The sequence below is a fragment of the Agelaius phoeniceus genome, chromosome 17, assembly GCF_051311805.1.
Source record: "Agelaius phoeniceus isolate bAgePho1 chromosome 17, bAgePho1.hap1, whole genome shotgun sequence".
NCBI classification, from domain to species: Eukaryota; Metazoa; Chordata; class Aves; order Passeriformes; family Icteridae; genus Agelaius; species Agelaius phoeniceus.
In genome coordinates, this window is record NC_135281.1 from 9346987 (window position 1) to 9372819 (window position 25833).

The 25833-nt window shown below is 40.3% G+C and overlaps 1 protein-coding gene across 2 annotated transcripts in view; it reads left to right on the plus strand.

The window, feature by feature from the left end:
- The window catches only part of RTEL1 (regulator of telomere elongation helicase 1), a 45388-nt gene that overhangs the window by 7009 nt on the left and 12546 nt on the right, over window positions 1–25833 (plus strand). For both annotated transcript variants that reach the window (XM_054644256.2, XM_077187351.1), the window contains exons 10-29: window positions 741–894; window positions 1209–1247; window positions 1881–1959; window positions 2603–2700; window positions 3223–3278; window positions 5834–5911; window positions 6741–6822; window positions 10064–10196; window positions 10520–10633; window positions 11994–12034; window positions 12816–12901; window positions 13698–13775; window positions 14467–14544; window positions 15734–15877; window positions 16626–16741; window positions 18237–18360; window positions 19539–19692; window positions 21849–22003; window positions 24024–24119; window positions 25216–25414. In XM_054644256.2, coding sequence (XP_054500231.2) covers window positions 741–894; window positions 1209–1247; window positions 1881–1959; window positions 2603–2700; window positions 3223–3278; window positions 5834–5911; window positions 6741–6822; window positions 10064–10196; window positions 10520–10633; window positions 11994–12034; window positions 12816–12901; window positions 13698–13775; window positions 14467–14544; window positions 15734–15877; window positions 16626–16741; window positions 18237–18360; window positions 19539–19692; window positions 21849–22003; window positions 24024–24119; window positions 25216–25414 — 2104 coding nt within the window. The remainder of the gene's footprint in view (window positions 1–740; window positions 895–1208; window positions 1248–1880; window positions 1960–2602; window positions 2701–3222; window positions 3279–5833; window positions 5912–6740; window positions 6823–10063; window positions 10197–10519; window positions 10634–11993; window positions 12035–12815; window positions 12902–13697; window positions 13776–14466; window positions 14545–15733; window positions 15878–16625; window positions 16742–18236; window positions 18361–19538; window positions 19693–21848; window positions 22004–24023; window positions 24120–25215; window positions 25415–25833) is intronic.

Here is a 25833-nt window from a genome sequence, read left to right on the forward strand (position 1 = left end):
GGGGTTTGGATTTGTTTTTCCCTTTGTAGTGTGCAGGAAGTACTAATTGATGCCTGCATGCAGAAATTAGCCAGAACACCTTCTCATTTTGCAATAGTTATCTGATGGTGCTGTCTCTTCCAGATTAATATGTGGAAATTTAGGGATTATCCTGAAATAAAATTAATTTCTTTCTGATTAGATTGTTTACACATGCAGCTTGCTCAGCACTTATTTTCTTTATAACTTATTTCTTTATAGCTATTACAGTCAAATATTTGTGTAGGTTAGACCTTATTATTTATCATCAATCATCAGGGGAATATTCTTTTTGTGAAAGAAAATTTCTTGTAAAGCAATATGTGATTTAATTTTCAAAGTCAGAGAAAGTTTTGTCAAACTTACTAATCCTGAGTGTTTAAACCATTACTATGTTTTAAATAGAAAGTAGAGAAATAGCTTTTTTGAAGAACAAACCAACTGTCTAAGTAAAAGAATTTCCTGCTTGAACATCAGACAATTACTGTCTGTACTCTCTAGAAGGTTGATAATGTGGAAGAGGCAAAATCTGTTCTGCATTTCAGAAAGAATGTTTTTTACAAATAGTCCAAGTCTTCAGGTGTTTATAAAATATCCTCTGGCCTGAGCTGGAGATCAAAGATAAAATCAGGCCTGGTTGTCTGGACTTCATCATGTCTGAAACTGCCTGAACAAACAGGACACAGAGTGGTCAGATAATTCTTCCATTCCTTCTATTTTAGGAGAAGTTGTGTGAAGAGTCCTCTTCTTTTGACTTGACTCCCTATGATCTGGCTTCAGCAATGGATGCAATAAATGTTGTCCTGGAGGAACAAGCCAAAGTGGTTCAACAGAATGAAATCAACGCTGAATTCAACATGGAGTTGGCCACTTCAGGTGTGTTGGCAGTGACACATCACTGTTTCTCTGGGATTATAAAGTGCCACTACCAAGAACTGGAAAATAACTTTAGGGAAATTTATGCTCCTGTTAATAAGTAAATTGTTGTTAATTAGTAATTGTTGCCAGACACTGGAAGATTTGATCAAACTAATGTGACATGAGGGGCTATGAAAGAGAGCAGTGAGGGGACCACTAGAAATATCTTTCCATGTACACAATTCTAACCTTCATAGCCATAATTTCTGGAAAGGCATAAAGCAACTGGGAATGAAAAAGGGGTGAAACAACCTCTTTACTTTTTTCAACAGGACTGAACATGGAACTGGAAGATATAGCAAAGATCAAGAGTAAGTGTATTTTTGCGGTGTTGAAAATCGTTGTTGGAACAGTTTGAAAAGGTCAGGAATTACAAATCAAGCTCGCATGGCATTGCCGTATGTATAACTTGAGTGTCAATGAATGTCTCAGTTATAAGTTATCTGGCTTTTCCCAAGAACTTTTCGGAATGTTTAGTTAGTTTTTCCCAAGAAGAGAGATTTGGCAGATGAATGTGTCTTTTCCTTCATTGTTAGAAGTTCCCATGTTTTCTAGCCTTATCAGTGTGCTGGAATTGCTTCAGTTGCATAATTCTGCTGTCAGAACCTGAAGTTAACATCAAGAGCTTGAGATATCTCATGTATACAAAGGATTTTCAAGAACAACTTTCCCTGTCTGTGACGAGTTTAACATTTAGCTACTGACTTCAGCTTCATTAGAAATTGAGGTCATGGAAGTTCTTGGAGTTGAATATGAATATTTAAATGTGGTATCCAGGAAATTGGTTTTGATAATTTTGGTTCGTTTACAGAGTTGAGAGAACAGCTGGGCTGCTGTCTTTTGAAGCAGCCTTTGTAATAAAGTACATTTGAAAAAGTGACTTAGATGTGTCCCAGGCATGACTTTCTGTGCACCCTAACTTTTTCCTCTTAATTTTCCTAAAGAAATTCTTCTTCAGCTTGAAAGTGCTATTGATGCAGTGGAGCTGCCGGCAAATGGTAATGGAGTCACCAAAGAGGGAAGGTAAATTTCTCCTCATTAATGTGTTTAAATGTTAAAAAGAACAGCAAATTGGACCTAGGGCAGCTGTTGGGGTCATATATCTATTCTAGTTTCTGGGAATAGTATTTATTCAAGGTTTTAATTTTCCTGAAATCCCCTATCTGTAGTAATCATTATTTTTGGAGGAACTCCCTTTTTTAGTGTTTCAAGAGTGGAAAATCCTCTGCTTGGTTCTCCTGAACTGGAAGAAGCTGTGCTTCTTTCAGTTTTGTGTCATGATTTAAGCAGAGGTACCAGTGATGTGTCTGAGGTTACCTCTGAGCTCTGGAAGTCCATTTCTAAACTGGTGCCTGTTCTACATGGTAAAAAAAATCATGAAAATTGCCTGCCAATCTGCTTCTAAATTAGTAATGGGTTGTATGCTGGGGAGGAACCATGGAAAAAGGGAATGACATGGTCTGTGTGCTTTCTGCCATGGCAGTATTGTGCACTGTCTTTATAAACAAGTACTTAATTTTATTCTTGGAAATTTTTCATTCTCATGGAGACAGAAACATGTTTTGCTACATGATGATGAAATTGTTCTTCTGAAAGAGTAACATTATTGTGCCTATTTGGTTCTTTACAGTATTTCCCAATTCTGCTTTTTCTTTATAAATTGCAGCTACATCTTTGATCTGTTTGCAGAAGCCCAAATAACACTGCAGACCAAATCCTCCCTCTTGGAGTCACTGGAGCAGATTTTACAGTTTCTTTCAGGCCGTAAGTGCATGAACTTTTAAACCCTTTTACTCAGGCTTTCCTCTTTAGTGTAAGAAACTGGAAATTTTTATTGTTAAGGGAGACAATCAAGTGATAAAGCCTCTGTAAGCTAAAATCTGACCTTAAAGACTTGTGTCTTCTTATTAAGATGTGCAGAGTCCTCTGCTGGGAAACATATTTTATATCTGTTCGTGTAACTGAACTGATGCTGAGATCCACCTTGTGTCAAAACAGGACTGTATGGGTCCATCCATGCACACAGACACTATTTTTCTCCAAAACCACATGGATTGTTGTGTGAAGCTTGCTGACATTTTGCTGATGGTACTTTTAGTGTCTTGAGTTCTTCCTTGGTCCTGGAGTTAAAAAACAGGAAGGTGGAGAATCATATAAAATTATTTTTCCCCCCTTGATTTAACAAGCTTTTGTTCTAATGTCTGTCAGCATCTTGTTCTTAAATTGCTCTTCTGTAAAGAAAATTTTTCAACTTCTACATGTGTAGTCTTGTGTTACTTTCTCCAGGTACTGGGATATTTGTCAATACCTCTGGATTGCATAAGGTCTCAGATATTATCCAGGTAAATATTTAATGCTGCTTCTATACATAAAGAAGGATAGAAGAGTTTAAAAGATGTGTAAAGATATTGGATCAATTTTATTCTTGTTGGGATGTACACTTGTGCAATGGTGCAAGTTTATAGTCTTTTAGGAGAAAGCTGCTGCCCGATGGGATGGATTAATCTGATTTTTACCCAGGTTGTTCTTTTGTAATTCTGGGCTCCCTTTTTGGAGATGCTGGATTAAAATTTTGGCTGGGCTTAGCATCCACCAGGTGGAGCTGGGTCATTGAACTTGCTTGCAGCAGTGTTGGGGAATATGAGATCATCTCATGAAATAACAAGAGAGACTAAGGAAAAAGGCAAACAAAAGATAATTCAACAGTATTTTTTTTCATTTAATTATTAACTTACAAGATGTCTAAAACAAAAATCTTTTCAGTTCCATAGGAACTGAATGTGACACTTGTGGGTATCCACATAATGCTGTCTGTCATCTCCCTGTTGTACACTTCCAAAACTTTGATTATGAATATCCCAAGCCCCATAAAATTCAGAGGTGCAGTGGGCCAGTTGTCTGATACATGTGTGCAAAAAGGCACCAGAGATTAACACCCTGTGTAAAACTGAAAATGAAAACTTTATTCAAACCTTGCAGACCTGTATGATAAAGACAAGTCACCTGGGTGTTTTTTGACTGGTCCTGGCAGGTTTGCAGCACTGAACTATGAATGCATGGGTGTTTGTGGGAGTGCATTCACAGTGGCATACACAGGATTCCTTTTTTCTAGCAGTGGTTTAACAAAATCTTCATGTGTGTTCCAGTACAGTAATAGTGATTTATGTACACTGGTACCAAGTGGTTTGTACTGGGAGAGGTTGCTGTTCTGAGGGGGGGCCAGGTGAGCCTAATTTAAATTGGTTTCTCAGGGTTTCAAAGCTGAGAGATGAGAAAACTCAGAAGTAGAAACCAGGTCCCCTGATATCAGAGGACTGGGAATAATTGTCTGTGTGTGCTCTTTTGGGTTGTGGATAGATAAAAAAGGAGATTTGACTTTGGAGGAGAAAGCTCAGATCCTTTTTCTGCTGTTGAGCACATGCATGTGGACAGTGCAAAGGATCTGCCAGGGACAGTTTGTCACCTTGAGATAGGAGGGACATGGACAGAGTTTGCTTCTTGCAGAGCCTTGAGTCTTCATTTAACACCAGCTTGTTTTAATTAATAGTAATTGTTTTTCTTCCTTTTCAAAGAACACTTACCAAAATGCCTTTTGTGCGCCATATCTTTGGCTATTTTTCAGAAGCAAATATTTCCAGGAATTGTGCGGGTTTTTTATAATTGCTGGGGAACATCTTGTAACTAGCTAATACTCTTATGAGCGTGAGTAATTCCTATCAATGTCTGGAGAAATTTTGTTTAGGAAAAGTAACAGAGTTGTAAATATTTGAGAACCACAGCTGTTTTCACTGAAGTTGCACTGGGATGCTTTATGTTTGAAAGAGCATCATCTGTAGTCATGAGACATCACATGCAGGAAAGGGGGGAAAAGCATAACTCTGATAGAAGCTTTTAATTTAATATATGGACAATTAGATACGATTACAACTTGATTATTTTTCTAAGCAGTGTTATTAGCAGAGGGACCACAGATGAAATTTTAAGCTGAAGGAACTCAAAAAGCTCTTCTATGCTTGTTTGTGACTGATCTCCTTAGAGTGTTTTTTTTAATCCACAGTCAGAGTCATGAACAGTGTGAATAATAACATTGTCATTTATGTAGTTTGAGTGTGTTTAGATACTGACTTGAAGTTTTTGGAACAGTGAGAGCACATGTGGGGAGCAGAAATTACCTGGAAGAACCACATTTATTCAAGATTCTTTGTCTTATTTGATAACAGGAGTAAAGAAAGAAATTTAAGGTTATTGCAGCAGTAACATTTGTGGAGACACTTCTCAGTGTGGGGATTTTACCACAAGGATGTATGTGTATGTATGTATCAAAAATAAAGTGGCCAGCAGGACCAGGGAGGTCATTGTCCCTCTGGTCTGGGCAATGGTGAGGCTTCACCTTGAGTCCTGTGTCCAGTTCTGAGCCCCTCAAGACAAGAAGGACATGGAGGGGCTGGAGCATGTCCAGGGAAGGGAACAGAGCTGGGGAAGGGGCTGGAGCACCAGGAGAGGCTGAGGAAGCTGAGGGGGCTCAGCCTGGAGAAAAGGAGGCTCAGGGGGACCTTCTCACCCTCACAAGTCCCTGACAGGAGGCAGCAGCCAGGTGGGGCTCAGGCTCTGCTCGCAGGGAACAGGGGACAGGGTGAGAGGAAATGACCTCATGCAGTGTCAGGGGAGGTTCAGGTTGGACATCAGGAAGAATTTCTACATGGAAAGGGTTGTCAGGCATTGGAAGGGCCTGCCCAGGGGGATGGTGGAGTTCCCATCCCTGGAGGTGTTTGTGGAACGCCTGGATGTGGCACTCAGTGCTCAGGCCTGGGTGATCAGTCACAGCTTGGACTCAACCATCTCAGAGGTAATTTCTAACCTAAATAATTCTGTGATTCTGTTTCCCTGCATTTTGCAGACAGTGTTCAGCATGGATCCCCCAGAAGGAGTCACAACAGGGTTCCTGCCACGTCAGGCAATATCTAAATATTACAAGGTATGGGAGCTTTTGTGTGCTGTGTTTTTCCTCACAGCATTTAATGTCTGTACTTCGTGTATCTCAGACTTGGAGGGATGTGGATAGTACAGCACATGATGTTGATTACAGGGAGGAAAAAAGAGAACACAACAAAAAAAAAACCCACCAAAGGAGCGGTATTTAATTTAGATTCTGAAGAAAACCACCATTTTAAAATGAATTTGTAAATTAAATTTTGAAAGTGCAGCAAATGGAAATGTCAGAAAATTTTGAAATTGGATATTAAACAAGAATCAAGGTGCTCTTCCAGTAATGTATTTTTAGTTTAGCCTAGTGCTAAGCAAATGCAGCAGAACCACTGAACCTCCTCCCTGAAGTTGTTTTAATTTGTTTAAAGTTTGGAATTTATGGGATGTGTTGTTATGATGAATTTTAGGAATGGATCTTTTTCTAGATGTCACATTTAGACTTTATACTGTTTTTGTTGCCAAATGAAGCAAATCTTTCCACCATGATAGTGTTCTACATTTAATCTGTGTGGTTTATGCTGGTGGAAATACCCAAATAATTGGGTTCTTGGTCTCTGCTTGGGTCAGCCCATGAAAAGCTGCTCCCATCATCTGATTCAAAAATGACTGGTTGGATGGTGATGCACTTTTTTGCTCATGGTTACGAAATATTGGAAGCAAAATGGAAAAGAGACAGGAAATTATATAACCTTAGTAAAACTGTAAAAGTGGCAATAATTGCATTAATTACTCTTAATGTAGGCCAGGTTTTTTTTGAGGGATGAAGTTCAAGTTCATTTCTGCAGCCATTGCTAGAAATGTTTGTTACTTTCTTTCAGGTACATATTCATGTGGATAATGGTAATCAGAAAAAGAAACAAAGGACAGATCTCTGGAACTCATCATCTTCAAAAAGACAAGGTACAGGACTGTTCTTGGGGAGGTTCATGCAAAATCTGCATTGAATACTCCTCAACTGCTCCTTTCTGATCCAAATAGAAGAAAGCAAGTGCAGCTCCATTGTGGATACAATGACCTGGAGACAACCTTTTCACTTTTATAGTTATTTCTGAAAGGGAGGTGATAGATGCCATCTCAATATAAGAATTTCTTGTACCATTGTGTTTTGTGCACTGCTGGAGTTCTTTTAGGGCAATGATTCTGGTGGAAGATCATCTCCATCATGGAGTTGTTGTATTGGTGTAGAGAAAATCTTCAGAGCAGCCAAGAATGGGGAATTCTCCTCCAGCCCTCAGGCTGATACTGAGGTTCATGACAGGTTCTATTCTCATACCAGCTGCATTTCTCTGGACAACTGTGTTGAGTTAAACACAGAACTGGTGTTGAATGAGGCTGTAACTGCCTTTGGCAAGAAGGGGGTTCAGTTACAGTTATGATGGCAAAAATGTTGGTCAGAGGTGGTATAAGAAATTCTATTCCACTCTCTGTTGAAATTATTTACATTGTGGAGGTGTTACAGTATGTTTACTCATTTTTGGAGCTCTGTAGAGAAGTTTCATGTGATGTACCACAGATCTTGTCCAGATCATGTGAATTCTTAGGCAGAAAATGCCTTGCCCTGGGGCATGTTTACCTTTTCTGGGATCACCTGCTTTGCGAAACTTCCTACTTTGAGCAACTCTCAGGGTGTGTTGTCAGTTCTTGATAGTTTCAGCTTCAGCTATACTTTCCAATCTTCTCTCGTCAATCTCCCCCCACCTCTTTTGTTCCTTATGCTCTGCAGATCCCAGTATCTGGAATTACTTCAATATAACTGTTTTTCAGAACCATATATTTAGAAGAAAAGAAAACTTGGCCTCTGAATCAAAGGCTTATCCTAATGCTCCTATAAAGCAGCACCAAGCTTGGCTTTGTTGGACTGCAGCATTCATTCTTTCTGATATTTTAATTTATTTTTTTAATAATTAAGTTGAAATTTTCAATTTAAGTTGACATTTTCAATTGGAGAAGGCAGATGCAGATCCCTTTACCTAAGCCTTCTTAACAGAACACTCTTCAGGGACTTTTGTAAATAACTTTGTCTCATAACTATCTACTTAATTAGTCAGTTAAGTGCTCATGAGTGTGTAATTATCTGTTTCATGCAAGTCCTTCTTTTAAGGGCAAAAGTAACATTTTTCAAATAATGAATTTTCAAGAATTTACTGGGTTTGCACATAATAGCCCCTTAAATGCTTCCATTAAATTAGAGCTGTTTAGTAATCTCTAAATGCTGCTTTCCTGAGATATTCCTCAATTGGAGTTTTAAGATGCAGGAATAATTCTGAGTGGATTTGGTTAAAGATGGGTGCAGGAAGAGGCTAATACAAACATTTTTAGGTGAATTGCACAATTTGGAGGATTTATACACAGAAATACAAAGCAGTGAGAGAATTCTGTGATTCAGTAGATGGATTCTGATATCTCTGTTTTTCAAATAAGAATAGTATTTGCAAGTACCTGTGTAACACGCCTGAGTATGCTGACATTTGTGCTTTATGTAAGCCTAGCAGAGGCCAGACATGTTAAATGGAGTCTCTGGTTTCCTGTAGTGATAGAGCAAATGGTATAGAAATAATTCAAGCATTTAAGAACAGCTGTTTTCCATGGATTTTGTGGAAATTATCCACTCAAACATCATTCTCTACAAAGTAGTTGGTGAGGACAAGGGGCATAGCTTGGGGTAGCTGATGAGATTCCTGCCTGAGTCATCTGGGAACAGATGCTGTTTATGTCAACAATATTGGACTGCTGCAGTTTAACATTTCTAAATCAGTTCTAAATCATCATGTTGTAGACTATTAGCAAGCCAATTCTCCTTGCCTTAGCTGTCCTTGTACCAGGAATGGAAAAAGAGACCAGCTTTGTTTAATGCCCAGCACTTCCTGCTGGTGAATGGGACCTTGAAAATGGATTTGTTGTTGGTAAGCTTAAAGACATAATTGCAGCACACCAGGCTAAAAATGTACAGCAGCCCCAACTTGTCCAGGAACTGGGAACTGGTGCCTGGCAGTTGTGATGCTAGGTTACAGAAATGTGTTTCCAGCTGAGCACTGGAGGAGCAGACATGAGGGGCTGGTGTCCTTTTCCAGGCCATCCCATATCAGCCCAGTTTGGTTTTGTGCTGGGATTTCTTGGGTTCCTGGCTGAGTGACTTTGTTCTTATCTGTAGATACTCACGGACTTGTCCAAACTAATTTGCACCAATTGTTAGTGTGAGTCAGAAAGATAGGGAATTTGCTGAATTTTGGAATGTGAGTCTTCTAGAATTTGGGTATGGTCTGGATGGGTCTATCTGAATGACATGGAAGGGTAAAACTTTTAGCTAAGTGTTCACTTGTAATTCTAAGCAGTGAGTGACTCACTGGGCAAGTCTTAATGGGGATTTCCTGAAAACATTAGCTTTTTCTTTTGTAAATGAAGGCTTTGATTGACTTGTGTAAAATTCAAAGAAATGCACGTGATACTTAGGTGGGAGATATTTATTTTTATTACTGAAACTAATAATGAAAAGCAGAAACAGAAACTAAAGGTGATGTTTTATTTGGCTGCCCTTGTTCTTGACATGGATATTGTTTTCATTCCCTTGTGCCTGTGACTCTGACAAGCTGATGCAGTTTTCAGCAAGCTTGAGCTGAGCAATGAAGGAAATTACTGATGTGATTTATTTCTTTTTCTTAATATTCTTTCTGTTGATGACTTAAATATTTTCAGAGTCACACACTAAAAAATACATATATGTGTGTGCATATATATATATATATATATATATGTATATGTATATGTATCACCACATCCCACCAAAGATTTGAGCAGAAATTGAAATGTTTGGGAGTTGACTCTAGGGAAAGTGGGAAGTTTAGGTGAAAGATTTATAGCCTATATAGTTGCACTGGAAATTCCTCATAGAGAAGGGGTTCTTTTTTCAAGCCAGTGCAAGGCTGGACATACTTTCTTGTTAGATTATGAGGAAACGGTGATATTTTCATTACAAGTCATTAAATCTGGGAAGAACCAAAGCAGGACATACCATACATCTGGAATTTTGAGTTTGGATGCTGTCTGGTTTACTCTCAGAAGTTCAGGTGCAATGTGCCATATGCTGGTCATAGTCTAGTTTTTCCACTTTGATTTCTTAGTGTTTTCTCTTTATTTAATGCAGGGAAGACTTTAAGCTATTGGTGTTTCAGCCCTGGGTACAGCATGCACGAGCTCGTTCGACAGGGAGTCAGGACAATCATCCTCACCAGTGGGACACTCTCCCCCCTCTCATCATTTACAATGGAAATGCAGATGTGAGTACCTGGGTTTGGGGCACTGCCACTCCTGAAAAATGCACAATCTGCTCTTGTGGATTTAGGTTTTATCTCAGGATTTTAAAGTCCTCTGTTTGCCCAGAGAAGCTGTGGCTGCCCCATCCCTGGAAGTGTCCAAGGCCAGGCTGGATGGGGCTTGGAGCAGCCTGGGATAGTGGAAGGTGTCCTTGCCCATGGAGGGGGTGGAATGAGATGAGCTTTAAGGTTTCTTCTTACCAAACCACTCTATGATTCTATGGTTCTGGAACTGGTAGGGAATCATATAATGGGTATGAATGGGATCTTCTTCTTTTTTTCTCCAGCCCTTTTCCTGTTTGCCTGGAGAATCCTCATGTAATTGATAAACACCAGCTCTGGGTTGGGATCATTCCAAAGGGACCTGATGGAGCTGTGCTTACTTCCACCTATGAAAGAAGGTAATGAACTTCCATGTGGAATCCTGCTTTGAATGTTGAGTTCCAACATTTGGTTCTGTTAACAGGAGTATGCTAGTTAAGCAAGGGATCTCTAGTGGTTTTCTTGGATAAATGCTGAATAACAACACCCTCTAACCACTGCTGTTGAAGGTCTGGAGGGGATCAGGTACCAAGGCACTGATAGTCCTTGATGGCCCTTACCAGCCTCAGCTGGGACTGCACCCACAACCATCCCCCAGCAGCTTCACTGAGCCCTAGCCAATTTTTTTTTTTTTTTTTTTTTTTGCTGAAGGCTTAATTGACTTCAAACATGACTGACCTTTGCAATAACTATTTTTATATTTAAAGCTTGTCACCATGCCCAGCCTCTCTTTCACCTCTGGGTTGCCTTCTTAAGGAAAACATGTCCAAAGATTTGTCAAGCTTTTCATCATCATTTTTCTTGCTCGTCTGGTCTTCCATCACTTTGTCTCTTTCTATCTGTTGTTCAGAGTTGGCAGTGCTTCTGCTGCCAGCAAAGGCCAAATGTTCCATAGAACTGCAAAGGGACTCAGCAATTATAATGGATTTTTACAGAGAAGTCATAATCTGAAAAACCCTCAGACTGCATTTCTCATTTTCAGAAGCTTTAGTGTGCTATTTCAGTGTATTTCTCTTGAAGATGCTCTCTTTTAAAGAAGGAGGGTTGGGGATTCCACCCCTCTAGGGCTTTTAGAACATGGGGATTTTTTGAAGGAAAGGGATTTGCTGTGCTCACTCTGTTTTGACAACATCTCTGTGTTGATACTGGCTTTTGTATGTCCTGTAAAAGTATATATGTTAGGTTTTTTCCCTGCATATATAAATTTTCTGGGAAAACAGGACACAAAACTACAGGGCACTAAAAAAAAAAGGAGCATAAAGGCATGAGAGAACAGGGGAGTTCTCAGTCAGGTGTGTAAGAACATAAATAGTCCTGCTCACTGGAGAGCAGAACTTCTTCAGCCAAAGACAAAGTGATTTATTGAATAATAACCATAGTAACCAAACTGCAGCAATACCACACCTAATTGTAACGTTAGTCAGGCTTGGCAGAGTTCCTGGCAGAACTCACGTGTGTTGCTACTCACATGGATACCTGTGCATTTTGAAATATTGAAGCTTAGATCATCTTCAGAGCTATCAATAAGAATATTTCATAGTATTAATAAAATGTAGTCCAGGTATTATTAATTCTTGCCCTTGGTGTTGGTGCTTGCCACAGAAGGGAGAGCATCTGGGAGTCTGAAATGTTATTTTAGATGAATGTCAAAGGAAGTCAGTGTGGATGAAAAACATAGAAAAAAATGCAATGGTGTTATTTGATTTTTCTTCTTTGTAGGTTTTCAGAGGATTATTTATCTTCTCTGGGGAAAACAATTGGTAAGTGAAGTGTGTGGATTTCAGAAATGGGTTCATGCCCAGGATATTTGGAAATTTAGAAAGGACAATGCTGAAGAAGATGCAGTAAGAGAAAGGTAAAGGATTGCAGTGCACTGCTTGCTGCTGTCAGGTTTTCTGTGTTTCTGCTTGCTCAAGGCAACTGGCTGCTGCAATAGCACACTAAATGGAGTCCCTGGCTTCATATTTCCAAGTCTGGCCTTCATTTTTAATGTCAGGAGTTTGTGTTTGGGTCAAAAATGTGGTTCCTAAACACAGTCAGAAAGTGGCTCAAACTAGGAAATCAATAGCCAGAGATGATGCAACCAAGGATGAGCAGAGCAATTGAGAATCACAGGAAGAATCAGTGCAATTTTTTGTGATATTTTAAATTGTGTCAAGCCTGCCTGAGGACAGCATTTATTGTTTTGGTAATGTTTTATAATAGAATTACAAAGTCATAACACATAAGGACAGAATAAAAGAAGATCATCTGTGTAGCTTGGCTAACATGATTGAAAAGAATCTGTTAAATCTAGAAATGCTTGAAGGATGTGGAGGAGAAATGAAAGCTAGTTTGGCTTCTGTGTTAAAACTTACACCTTGACAAGATTATCAAATTATTTTAAGAAATTGAACAACTTCTGATACACAATCATTCATGTCAAGAAAGTAGAAAATATTTTGGAAGGAGGCCACACTGTTGTTTTTCCTCTGCAGTCCATGTTCTCCATCCCAGGATGAAAATGCCCCTCAGCTGCACACCTGTCTTCTCTCCCTGCAGGCAACCTGGTGCGAGTTGTGCCACATGGGCTGTTGGTGTTCTTCCCATCCTATCCTGTCATGGATAAGAGCCTGGAATATTGGAGAGTATGTTCATTGCTCTGCCTTTGTTATGTGGTTTGGTTACTTGCATCAGGCAGCTTGTAGTTATTCCATTTAACTATGCTAATTTAAAACTTTCTAGTGGAAGTGGTTGCTGCTCATGGCAGGGAGTTGGAACTAAATTATTATTAAGGTCCCTTTCAACCCAAAATGTTCTGGGATGCTATGAAAAATTCTTTGTTAATAAGTAAATTTTAAAATCTGGAAGGTAAAATCTCAGGTAAGGTTTCTTTTATTTTTATCACAATATACTGAAGTGCAGTGCTGTAGAAACCAAACCCAAAAAAATCTTAATATATTATTCCATCTGATGTCACATTTTATTTAGTCATTACTTCCTTTATTAAACCTCTGAATTAGAATTGGTCTCTGTTTCAATACTTGGGAGGGAAAAATACCAATATGAGCATTTCTCCTTTATTTTTAATTTGTAACCATTGCAGCTGTAACTTCTGGTACTTCTGTGCTCATGAGCTGAATGTCCCTGGTGAGATTTGCTAGAACAGTTCTGGTTTAAATGCTGCTTGAAAAGGCAGGGGCAGAGGTTTCATGCTGTGGAGTGGGACTGGGAGGTGAGTGCTGCAACTCTCCCATCTGCCTGATGTCTGAGGTGCACCAACTGCAAGGAATCACTGCTGATGCTCTCAGGGGGTGGCACGTTTCTGTTCCCATCTCTTCCTGTGTTTGGCAGGAGAGGAGCAGGCTGTGGTGAAGAAGTGTTTCTGTTCTTGTGGTGTGAGCTCACTTGGCATTTCTGACCTGCTCCTTCTCTTTCCAACAGGAGCATGATTTTGCCAAAAGAATAGAAGAAGTGAAGCCGATGTTTGTGGAACCCAGGAATAAAGGAAGCTTTTCAGAGGTTGATTATTTGCATTATATACCTCTATCATTTTCAGAAATTGTTTATTTTTAATGACTTCTCTCAGGTGTGTTTGGTGTGAAACACCCCAGTTTTTGGTCTAGGGTGAAAGTAAAACTCTGACTGCTACTTTGAAGTGTAGTTTTCCTGTGCATCCTTCCTTTCCTCTCTTGTCTGGCCATGCAGGGTTCAGTCTTCATTCAAATCTGGTGATGTAAAGCAGCCAATATACACAAGTGCTGAGTAATCAAGCTGGTGGAAAGCTGTCACTTCAGTAGTCAGCATTTGTGAATGTTCTGCAGGACTTTTCCTCCCAGCTCAGCCTGCTTTAAGAGTTGTTTAAGAGTTGTACAGTGTCATGCTATTTATTTATAGCCATTCTGTTTGCTTCTTGGAATAATTAGTATGTATAATTGCTTTCCTGTTTTGTCTATTTTACTTAACAATCTGCAGAAACACAGGATGGTCCATCTCATCAGAAGTACCTGAATTTTTTTATGCTTACCCAGATGTGTTCTGGATTTCACAGTGATATGAGGATTTTACTGAGAAAATGGCTTCTCACACTTGCAATTAGTTAAAAGTAAAGACAGTTATACCAAGCCAAATTAATCACAGTTTAGATCTTAGTGTACAAAGATCTTAGTACAGGATAGTACCATTCTTCCTCTTAAACTTGTTTATATTTTAGGTTATTGATGCCTACTATGATAAAGTTGCCTGTCCTAAGTCCAATGGAGCTGCTTTTTTGGCAGTGTGTCGGGGCAAGGTAGTGTAACTGAGAATTCGTTTCATCTGAGATCATATTATATAATTGATAGGAAAAAAACTTCCTTTTGGATTTAAATACATTTCTTATTATTTGACTGTAATTATATGTAGGGAAAAAATAAGTGCTCTGAAGCATTTTCAAAATTAGGTCACATTTCTGTATGATTCACTCCTGTTTTATTGGAGGGACACATTTTGATTTCTCTGAAGTGGACGAGCATCATACTTGCATTTCATGTTGGCTACTCACTGAAACCATAACCCATTAGATGAGAGCAGCTGTTCTGGAGAACTGTAATGGATCAAGTTAAAACAACACTGCTGCAAACCAAACATAATGCTTAGCCTTAAAACACTTGCTTTATTAACTTCCTGTTCTGTGGATGCATTTGATGGCCTTGCCTTTGCATCTTCCAGTGCTGGTAAATTGACTTATGTTTATCAGTGGAAATATTGGTGAAATTACTCTTAGAGCCTTTTTGCTGCTGTTTACTGTATACCAGAAGAAGATACAAATTCTTTTGCAACTTTGGTCCCAGTTTTCAAAGAGGCTGTTGGAGGGAAGAAAAGACATGGCTCTCTCAAGTATTGTTGCTGAGATTTGGATAATTGATTCAGCTGAAAAACAAAACAGCTTTTTTTTTTTCCTTGATTTTTTTTTTACAGTATGTTCAACTTTATTCATTTCACTAAGCGATTTACCAGCACAGTGAGCATGTACAGGGCACATGAGTGACAGATACTCGATGGAATGTCAACAGCACAGCTGCTGGGCATGGCACTATGGTCTGGTGAACCTGATGGCTCTATGTTATTGCTTTGAAGTGATTCTGTTAATTTTTACTGTCAGAGAAGATTTACTATGTTGTTATGTCTTGTCAACAACTGAGGGTGTGGAAGGTTTAAACAAAGGTGTTGACATGTTCTCAATACAGCTGATCTTATCCAGGAACAGGACAGCTATTAACAGGGTTGGCTGAGCTGTGCTTTGGTAGAGGAAAAAGCCAAGTATAAACTCCTGGTAATAAAAGAAAAAAAAAATCTAGTTGAAATTATTCATTGACCCTATTGATTAACTACACCAGGCCAGGGAGTTAATTGAATGGAGAGAAAGGTCCAAAAACTGCTGAATTGCTCTGAAATGTCACTGCAAACTCCATTGAGGATGGAAAACTCTGTCCCTGCAGGCCAGTGAAGGCTTGGACTTTGCAGACATAAATGGACGAGGAGTCATCATTACTGGGCTTCCATTTCCCCCTCGTATGGAGCCCAGAGTTGTTTTAAAGATGCAATTCCTGGATGAGATGAGGAAAAGTGGTGCAGGTGGACAGGTAAGACTGGGCAGCTTCTCACTTTTGGCTATTTGCATGTTCTTGTCATTGGTTCTCTCTCTTGTCCCAGTGGGTTCTGGGTTTTGTTATCCTCTCAGTCTTGTGGGACCATGAATATCAGAAATTCAAACAGCTTGGGAATTTGTTACAAATCCAGCCACCTTTTTTAAACAGTGTTGAGGGTTCCATGTTCTGTAACAGTCTTAAATATAGGCCCTAATAAAGGTTGTAATTAAAGTTTACAAAATCTTTGTATGTGTGTTATCCATCTCTTGTTCTGAGGGATGTTTTTCATCCAGAGTGGGTGGGCAGGAAGAATGGCCTGTGCTGGCTATTTTGGGAATGATTGTTTTGTACGTGTGGTGGTGTGTGTCGGGGTGTTTGGGTTTGGTGCTCTATTGCTTCAGGCACAAGAGTGAATGACATTACAATTTAGTCTGATCTACAGTCTTAAAGAATATGGAGTCTCTTGTACTGCCAGGGCTCTGAGTGCACCATACAGGAAATAGCCTCTCCAGCTGGACATTGCTACTTGAATTTTCTGTGCTCTGGAAGTCAGGTGTGACTTTTGAGCCCACCTGTCTTTGGTTTTCCTCAGCTCTTTGAGACTTGTCAGTATATCTGGTTGATATTATCCAACATCTGTGCTTCACTTTTTATTTTTTTAGGGAAAAAATAATGCTTGTACAGCACAGAGAATACACTTTACCTGGTAAATAATGTTAATTCTTCCTCCTACCTCTTGCAGTATCTGTCTGGGCGTGAGTGGTACAGTCAGCAAGCGTCCCGGGCTGTCAACCAGGCCATCGGCCGGGTCATCAGGCACCGCCAGGACTACGGGGCCATCTTCCTGTGTGACCACAGGTAAACCCTGGCTCACTGAATCCCTGAATATTTGGGGTTGGAAGGAAACTTAAAGCTCATCTCATTCCAGCCCCCTGCCAAGGGCAGAGACACCTGCCCCAAGCCCTGAAGCCCTATCCAACCTGGCCTTGAGCACTGCCAGGTTTGGGGCATCAACAACATCAACAGCTTTATATCCCAGCATAGGTGCTGGTATTTTGAATATAAGCGTGCTGATGTTGCACTTTGGAAAAGGCTACTGTTCATAATAATAAAATTAATTTATATAGCAGGTTATATAATATTGCACTACTTCAGGAAACTAACTGGATTGTTATCTTCTGCTCCCCATCCATGTAGTCTTGGAGCTGCAGAAGGAGATCAATGGTTTTAATGGAAAATAAACCAATTTTTGGAATTCATGTTTGTAATACCATGGGAAATTATGTGACAACAATTTATGGTCTTGGATTTTCTCCATCTTTCATTTGAGATGGCAGTCATCAGCACTGCAGTGTTTTGAGAGAAGAAGAATGGAAATGAGGACAGATTGTGTTACTGAAACAATACTATTTATATTCATATCCTATATTAACATTATGCTGCATTAATATCTGTTTCTGTTGTGCTATTTATATTATAGGCAACAGGAGTTTATTTGGTAGTACGTGGAATCAGCAAAGCCCTTTCTCCTGAGTGAAGACATCACCCCATTATATTTACTGCACTGTTATGACTTAGTGTTGCTGCTCCTCTCTTGTCCTTTTGGATAGTGTCTTGGTTTGAAAAGACAGGTGTCAGCTAAGGAAGGCAGGAGCCTCCCTTGAAATGGAAAATGTAAACCCCCTCCTTCCAAGTTATAATTTTGAAATTAAGGGGCTCTCAGGCAAAGATATGGGAGTAGAAAAAACAGTTCTTTATTAGGAAAATAAAAATGAAGCAATACAAAACAAAACTGACAGAGTCAGAATACAACCTGGCACTGTGTGGGTCAGGGTGGTGGCAGCACTCCCATTAAATGGTGGCTGCATTGCTCTTGCAGTGACAGATGTGGTTCTGGTGGAGCACTGACCCTGTAGAAGGGTAGAGTTTTCCTCTAAAGGTCCAGTGGTGGTGCAGATGGGCCTGGTCTTCCTCTGGGAATCCAGTGGGAAAGGGTTGCCTGTGGTGTTCCAAGTCTCAGATTATATCCAGGTAGGAATGCTTGGCTCCTCCCCCTGGGCAGAGCATCTCCCAGTGGGATGATGTAATTTTATCAGCCATGCAGTGAGACTCAATGGCCCATTAACAAAAGATATCTCCCTGGAGGGAGGCTGGGTGGAAGAGATAAAAGAAAACTGCTCCACCTGGCTTTAACACAAGATAACTGTCCCACCTAATTCTAACAGGTGGCAATAGAATACCCACCCCCGGCCTCATCTTGCATTGCAACCTAAGACAGATAGTGATCTAGGGTTCTTTTAATTAATTTAGCCCAACCTGGCAAATAATTCTCAGGTTTTCCCATCCTGCCCAGGTTCACAACTTGTGATGTCAGGGGCAAACTGCCCTCGTGGGTCCGACCCTACGTGAATGTTTTTGACAACTTCGGGCACGCAGTCAGAAGTGTCTCTGTCTTCTTTCGTGTTGCTCAAGAAAGGGTAAGTGTCTTTTCAAAAACCCCCAAAATGAACAACCACTTTCCTGAATAGTGTTGGAAACTGGGAATGCTAAGCTAGGTGGGAGATGTGAGAGAATCACAGATGGTCTCAAATTGGAAGGGATGCTTAAGGATCACTGAATCCAGCTCTCTGCTCCTCACGAGCCTGCCCAACACGGGGTCACTTGTCACTTCTAAACACTGGAAGATTTACTGGAAGGAGGTATGTCTCATCTTTCTCATGAGTGATCTGGGACAGGATGTTGTTCTTATGCTGGGCAACTCATTAGGTTACATCACAGAAATAACTTCCTCTTCCAGCTCCTCCTAAATAAACATGTATTTATTGGCTGGTATGCAAATCCTGGAACTGGTATTGGCATCCAGAGACTTTCTGTCTCAGGGAGAGGTTATGTGTGTGGAAGAATCATACCCCAAAATTTAAATTGAAGCTGACTAATAATAAAGAGTAATACAAACCATCAGTTGTTATTGCAGTTCAACACTGGGTCATCTTTACTAAAATAGCTTCTCCATTAGCATTAGGAAGCTGATGTTGTCTGTAATAGTTCCTTGATTAAAAAAGTAATATTGTAAAAAGGCTTCCTAATTCACTGGAGAAAATCATAGCAAGGAATGGGCTGGAAGCCAGAATGGGAAATTCTTTGCTTCCAAAACAGAGGTTAAGATTAAAATAAGCACTTAAAAATTTCATTTACAGACTTGAACAGGTTCCTGGAAGATGCTTTAGCCAACTACAAGGCTAATTTAGTTGTTCAGGCTGATTAGTTACATATGAATGATGCTGTAGAACTTGATGATCTTTTCTTATTACGAGTGACAGTTTCATGGTAAATCAAAAGCACACCCCGATGTGTTTTGTCAGAAGGAGCTGTTTTTGCAGGCATAGCATTAGGAACTGATTTTCTTTAGCAGGTCCTGATCCTTTTTCTGCTACCAGGTCACTTAGAGTGCACTTACTGAACTTCAGCTGTGTCACTGGGGAGCTGTTTGATCCTTTTTATCAAAAGCCCATAAACCCAGAGTGTGTAACAGTCTTTCTGCCAAAGGTTATTTGGGGAAAAGAAGATGTCTTTGGATTGTTGCTGAGATTTTTAGTCACAGATGGAGTGGAAAAGTGGCCTTTGCCTGTTGTAACACTTTGTAAACTGCTTGCAGATGCCCCCACCCCTGCCTCAGTGCCCTCCTGGACATGCTGGTTCCCTAAGTGAAAGCAATGCAGCACCATCTACTTCATCTGAGCAGGTCCTCTCCTTGCAGAAAGCTAAAAACCTGGATGATCATGTTCCAAGTTTGAAGAGGAAAAGGAAAGGTAACGTTTGGGTCCTCACAGATGCACCTTTTTGTTTTAAGCTGAACCATGACAAGGAGGATCAAGAGGCTAGAAACTGAAATGGGAGAGAAAGCAAGGAGAGCTCAAAGACTGATGTAAAAATCTGGTCAGAAGGGACACAGTTAAGCATTAGAAAATGGAGGAAACCAGTTGCAATTGCAAAGAAAATTGCAGAGAAAAGAGGCAGATGGGGCTAGCAAAATTGTCCCACAGAGAAGGAGGAGTTTTTGGTAGAATATCACAGATAATTTGGAAAATAAGACCTGGAAGTCTCTTTCTGCCTAGCACTGGCTTCCATATGTCCTTAGTCCATCCTGTTATATAGATGGCTCTTACTCAGTAATCTAAGAAAACAAAAAGAACATGGGAACAAAACAATATTTAAAATTTTGTGGGTAGAATGCTAAAGAATAAAGCTAAACAATAAAGCATTTTTCATGTCAGATATTCTTTCAGCGCTCCAGACTGCTTGCTGGTTTGGAATAGACCAGTGAAGTTTGTTTAAAGCTGTGGTTCTGAATCAGTTATGAGTGAGGGTGAATTCACATTGCCTTTAAGCCAGTTGTTACAGATAAGTAAGGCTTTAAAAAACCTGGTAACAGCCAGTGTAATTGCTGGTTATTGTTAAAAGGGATTACTTTGGCCACCACTTTTTTCCCCCTCTCAGTTTCCAACTGTGCACTTTTTGCTCCTTTACTGATTTGAGTCCATCTTTTGTGCAGTTGCAGAGTGAGCAGCTGGGCTTTGCTGAACCAGTTTATTTACCTTTCATACACTTGACTGCCAGATCCATCTCACAGAATGGGCTGGAATGTATGAGTGGAGGTGAAGGGAGGAAGCTGCATTTCCTGTTTAATAGAGATTTTCAGTTGCATTGCATCAGCTGTAACGTCAAACTCCCGTGTAGTCATACTGATCATAATATATTCCCATTCTTATCAAGATAGTGACTTTCCTCAGTAACTGACTGCTGGAGTGATTCCACAAAGTAGTGGAAATACATTTTGAAGGTAATGCCTTACAGAAATATCTAGCTGATACTAATTTGACAAAATTCTTATATTTGAAACCTGGATTCTGATTAGTGAGAATATGTAATTTGGGACCTTGGTGACTGTGCCTTATGGGTATTGATACTATAAGAATTGTAGGCTTTAAAAAAACTTGCTCTGTTTAAAAGTAATAAATCATGATTTGTACCAAAATCTCTTAAAAATTCTGGAACTCAGTTTTGGGAAAATCCATAAATCTAAAATTGAACACAGCTGCTGCAGTAAGACTTTTTCCTAATAAAGCCTCTGATTGGCCTTATCATAAAGCAGAGCAATAGGGCTCAGGAGCTCAGTCCCTGGGTAGGGACCAGGTGCCCGAGGCTAGCTTGCTCATGCCAAGGCCACGGGGCTACCATCTAGCAAGCATGGTGATTATCAGCTCTATAGTGATTGCAAGCTCTCAGGATTTCAGCTCTGCTTGCTTGGTAGTGGTGCCCTGGGCTGGAGGCTGCAGCAGACGGAGAGAGAGGAGAAGGAGAAGGTGCAGGCTGTTCCACGAAGATGGCTTTATTGGGGAGGTCCGTGAAGGGTCTCTGCTCTTCTTCTTTCTCCCCTAATGGGGTACAGTATGCTTCTTTTATAGGGTTGGAAAGGATCCAAGCTTGACCAATGGTAAGGGGTTAACATGGCATTGTCTTATAGGGTTACAGAGATAGGTTAAGAGCGGAGGACAGGGAAACAGGAATTTTCTTTTGCTGTTTCAGCATTCCTATTGTTCAGATTCTCCATGGTGCTTTTCCCATGGAGAATATGAACAATATTCTCTGGGGAAAAAACTCTGGGGTTTACTACATTTTCCCATTGATCCTAAGCCATTTTGGGGTTAAGTGACTTGAGGAAAAGTTTGAGAGCAGTCTGCCAGGTTGTGGTAACAAATGCTTCAGCAATTTTGGAAGTGATGTATAAAAGCAGTCTTCTTACTAAATTGTATAATGCAATTTTGCAAGAGGTAGAAGATTATTTAATTCATCAACACATATTTGTGTGTTGCTTTGTAAGATGGGAAGATATCACTAAATTAAAGAAAATGTCGGAGAGAATGTGGAGCGTGAATTTGTCTCCTGTGTTGTGTTGTGATGGCAGTAAATGGAGATGGAGCACCCAGCTTGTGTGTGGAATATGAACAAGAGTTTGTCTCACCCCGAAGAAAATGTGTTGGGCTCTTGGATGCCTTGGAGCGCAGTGAGAAGAGCAGTGAAGATGCAGAGGAGGAAACTGATTTGCAAGGAGAGGAAAAGGTAATGGCAAAATACTTCCTTATAAGTCAAAATTGCAAGCTCTAAAGCAAAATGGTTTTGGCATCCAGAGAACCAGCTCAATCCTCTGTTGAGAAAAGCTCACTGTAATCAGCACCAGTAACTGCACATTCTCATAACTAAATTAATCAAAGGGTTTCCTTGCCACTTTCAAGTAGATGATGGACAGGTATGTGCTTGTTCTGTGCTCCAAGGCTGCTGACCAGAGATTCCTGGAAGTTAACCACACTTTCTGAGGAGCAAGGAGCTCTCAGAGAAGGGATTTGTAAATACACAACTTGTCCTGGGTGGACTCTGTGTCAACACTTGGTATGAGACCAGATATTGAATTCAAAAAAGGGTGGGAGAGCGTTTATGGATTAGAAATTGCATTTACAGATGAAAATCTTTGATTTTCCCCAGAGAAGGAATGTTGCTGACTTGTGGAGTATCTTATCTGAATCAAAAATCTTTTATCACAAGATCAACAAAGCTGCTTCTGTGCTGTTAATTTTCTTTCCTCTTGGATTGGTATTTTTGATACATCAGTGATTAAGATGTGTTCTTGCTTTCCCAAAATCCCTGTTTGCAGTCATTGGAGAGGTGATTGCCTTTACTTGGCTGGAGTATTTTACTGTTGGCTTGCAGACCCATTTAGCAATGCCTATTGCAGCATTCTTAATTACTTTGCCCAGGGGAAGAATGCCTGAGGTAAAATGTGTAAATGTAGGAGTGTCTGGGGGATATCTGAGTAGGCCCAAGGCAAGGACATGAATGGAGACACGTACAGGACAGAGGGAATGTACAAAGGACAGCAAATATTTAACTTGTGTGCAACCAAGCGGGAAATGGGCTCTGTCACCCAATGGCCATGGCATTGACACCAAAACCTATTCTTTGGAAAGCCTGGCACATTTCCAGGGACTTTGGTAACTCAGGTACAGAATATTCTTAACACAGCTGCAGTGCTTTTGGCAGAGCTCAGCATTTCCTGGAGTTAAGTAAGCTGATAAGCCCAACAGCTTGACAGTTGCTCAGGTCCACTTCCTATTTGTGTATTTGGCCTATTTGTGTATTTGGCATGGCTGCTTGTCTGAGGCTCGTGGAGAGCTCTGGGGTCACCCTGTGCTGCTTCCAAATTGATGACCTGATCCCAGCAGTCTGGTGAGTGTAGTTCTGAGACAGGCAGTGGCTCTCAGGCAGACAGCTTTCACTCTGAGTCCAGCACTGAGCATTGGATTTGGACTGAGGATGGGGTTGGTGTCATTTCCTGTCTTCACCATTCAGCATAGTATCTGTGTTATCATTTTTCCTTTAATCAAAATTACACTGCACTCTTGATCCCTAAATAATGAAAGTTTAACTGCTCTCATTCTGAAAGAATTTGCTTTGCCATCTCAAAAATTCACAATACAAGTAATAATTTCTCAATCTCTTCAAGTAATAACAGTTCCCCGTAATCAGATTTCTTTGTGAGTTACACTCATGTCTAGGAATCCTTTTTTCTGCTGAATCATGCTTTTTAATGTGCTGCCTGTACACAGCACAGGACTAAGAAGATGGTTTTGATATTTTTTCTGATTTACTGTATGTATCATAAATATTTTACTTGCTGCTTATATTCCAATTCTTCACTCCCTTATGTAAAGAGAATTCCAGGCAGGAAAGTGAAGGGGAGTGTGAACCACTGGTTACACACAGTCTGTGTACACTGTCAGGCTGCCTTGGAACAGTCTGCTGTGAGTCCAGCTTTTCTTAGCCAGGAATTTGCACCCTCAAGACCAACTTTGTCTTTCATTTCTTCTAGTTTGGTCTCTGTGAGTTGTCCAGTAAATTTTTACCCTCTAGAAACAGGTATGTGCCCAGGCTCTGTTAAAATAATTTAGGTTGACTTGTTTCACTTCCTTGAATGGTATCACAAACTGGGTTACCAGGTTTTACTACAGGAAATACCTAAATTAAATGGGCAACAGCTCTGAAAAGCATTTTTTGTACCTTACTTACTTTCTTTTCATCTTCACAGGCACATCGTCTGTCCACGCTTTCCCTTCAGTATGAGAAGAGATTAACAGATGAGCAGAAAGGAGGAAGGAAGAAAATAAAGCTAGTCAGCAATACAGTATGTGTTTCCCTGTGTCTGTGCCATCCCATTGCTTTAATTTGAATTGGAAATTTCCAGGCAGACAGATAAGTGATGCTAGAACAAGTGTTTTTTCTCCAAATTGTAAATATTTATCTGTGCACATCTGAAAGCTATTTGTTGTGCTCTTTCCCAAATCCAGACATCCCAGACCAAATCAAGGTCCACGTAGGGTGGTAGGTGAAAAGAATTGTTTTCTGACACTGATTGCTTTGTGAACAATTTGACCGGGGTGGTGGGTGGTTTCACTCTTTTTGATAAAAATGGAATAGTTCAGTTGGCAGGGACCTACAATGATCAGCAAGTCCAGCTGCTCTGGTAGAGCCTCGAATGTTTGTACTGACCAGTTTGGTGTAAGGGATCACATATTACCCCCATGAGGTGGGTCATGGTTGTGCGTTAGCTCTGCAGCTGTGCATTAATGTTTTGTCCTGTCTCCAAACCCAGTTAACTCATTATGCAGCTCATTGCTTAAGTCACAATAAATTCAGGAGAATTCCCTGGGTGATGTGAGTGCCAGTAGTTGTCCAAGGTGCTGTCCTGACTGGATATTCCCTGTCTGACAATCTGCCAAGCACCTGGCAAACGAAACTGATCCCAAAGCCAATAATATCCGCGAGAAGATAGAAGGAAGAGAACAGGTTCATGCAAAAGGTTGTGTTTGGAGTTTGTTGCTATCTGATGTCATGATGAGTAAGCTCAGCCTCCAGCTTTGGCATAGATGTCATTTTGTTAACCCTTCTCCTAAGAATAGAATTGTGCAATGATACTTGGCTGCCTTCTCTAGGAATTTTTCTTGAAGTTTTCTGTTTTGGCAGTTGTCAAGATGAATTATGGGGGTGACTGCCACAACTGCACCCCATTAGGTGGAAACATCCATGCTTTAGTGGAGAGAGTGGTGTTGCTCGCTGGACCATTGGACTAGATGACTTTAGAGGACTTTTCCAACCACAGCTGTTCTGTGATTCCTTTCATTATCCTGTGTGCTGTTGGCATTGTAAACTAAATTGCTCCACCTAAAATTAACCCCTCATGTGCTGCTTTTGACTAATGAGGGGCGTTTCCTGCCTTGCAGCAGGAGCGCAGAGCGGAGCCCAAGAAGGCGCGGGCCACATTTTACATTGCCACAGTGAAGGACACCCTGAGCCAGCAGAACTATGAGCTCTTCTCCAAGGCTCTGCAGCAGTACAAGAAGACAGATGACTTCCACGCCATGCTGTCCCAGATGAGCTCCCTCTTTGTAGAGGATGAAAAAAAGCACGTCTTGCTGCGAGGTACTTTCAGAGTGTTTGTGCATCCCTGGTGTATTTGTAGATAATGACTTTCATCTTTTAAACAGGCTTGAGTACTTCAGAAATGTTTTAGATGTGAAGTACAACTCAATTAAGATGATTCATCACTTTATATTCCCAGATAAAACAGAAGATTTTCATCAACCTGATCATCATGTGTTAGCTCATATCTTGACTTGAAGAAAATCATATTCTGTGGAAGTTTGTGTTATTTTAAGCCTTATCTAAAAGTACAGTGACTTATTCCTGGTACTTTGGAGATCAAGAGTGTGATTGTGTGAGTTGGAGAGATGCCTTCATAAGAGTTCTGTGCTAAAGCAGTAAATAGAATATAGAGAGAAATTTTCTGTTTAGATAATTGTGAGTATAAAACAAACGATCTGGGCAAACGTGGATACTTA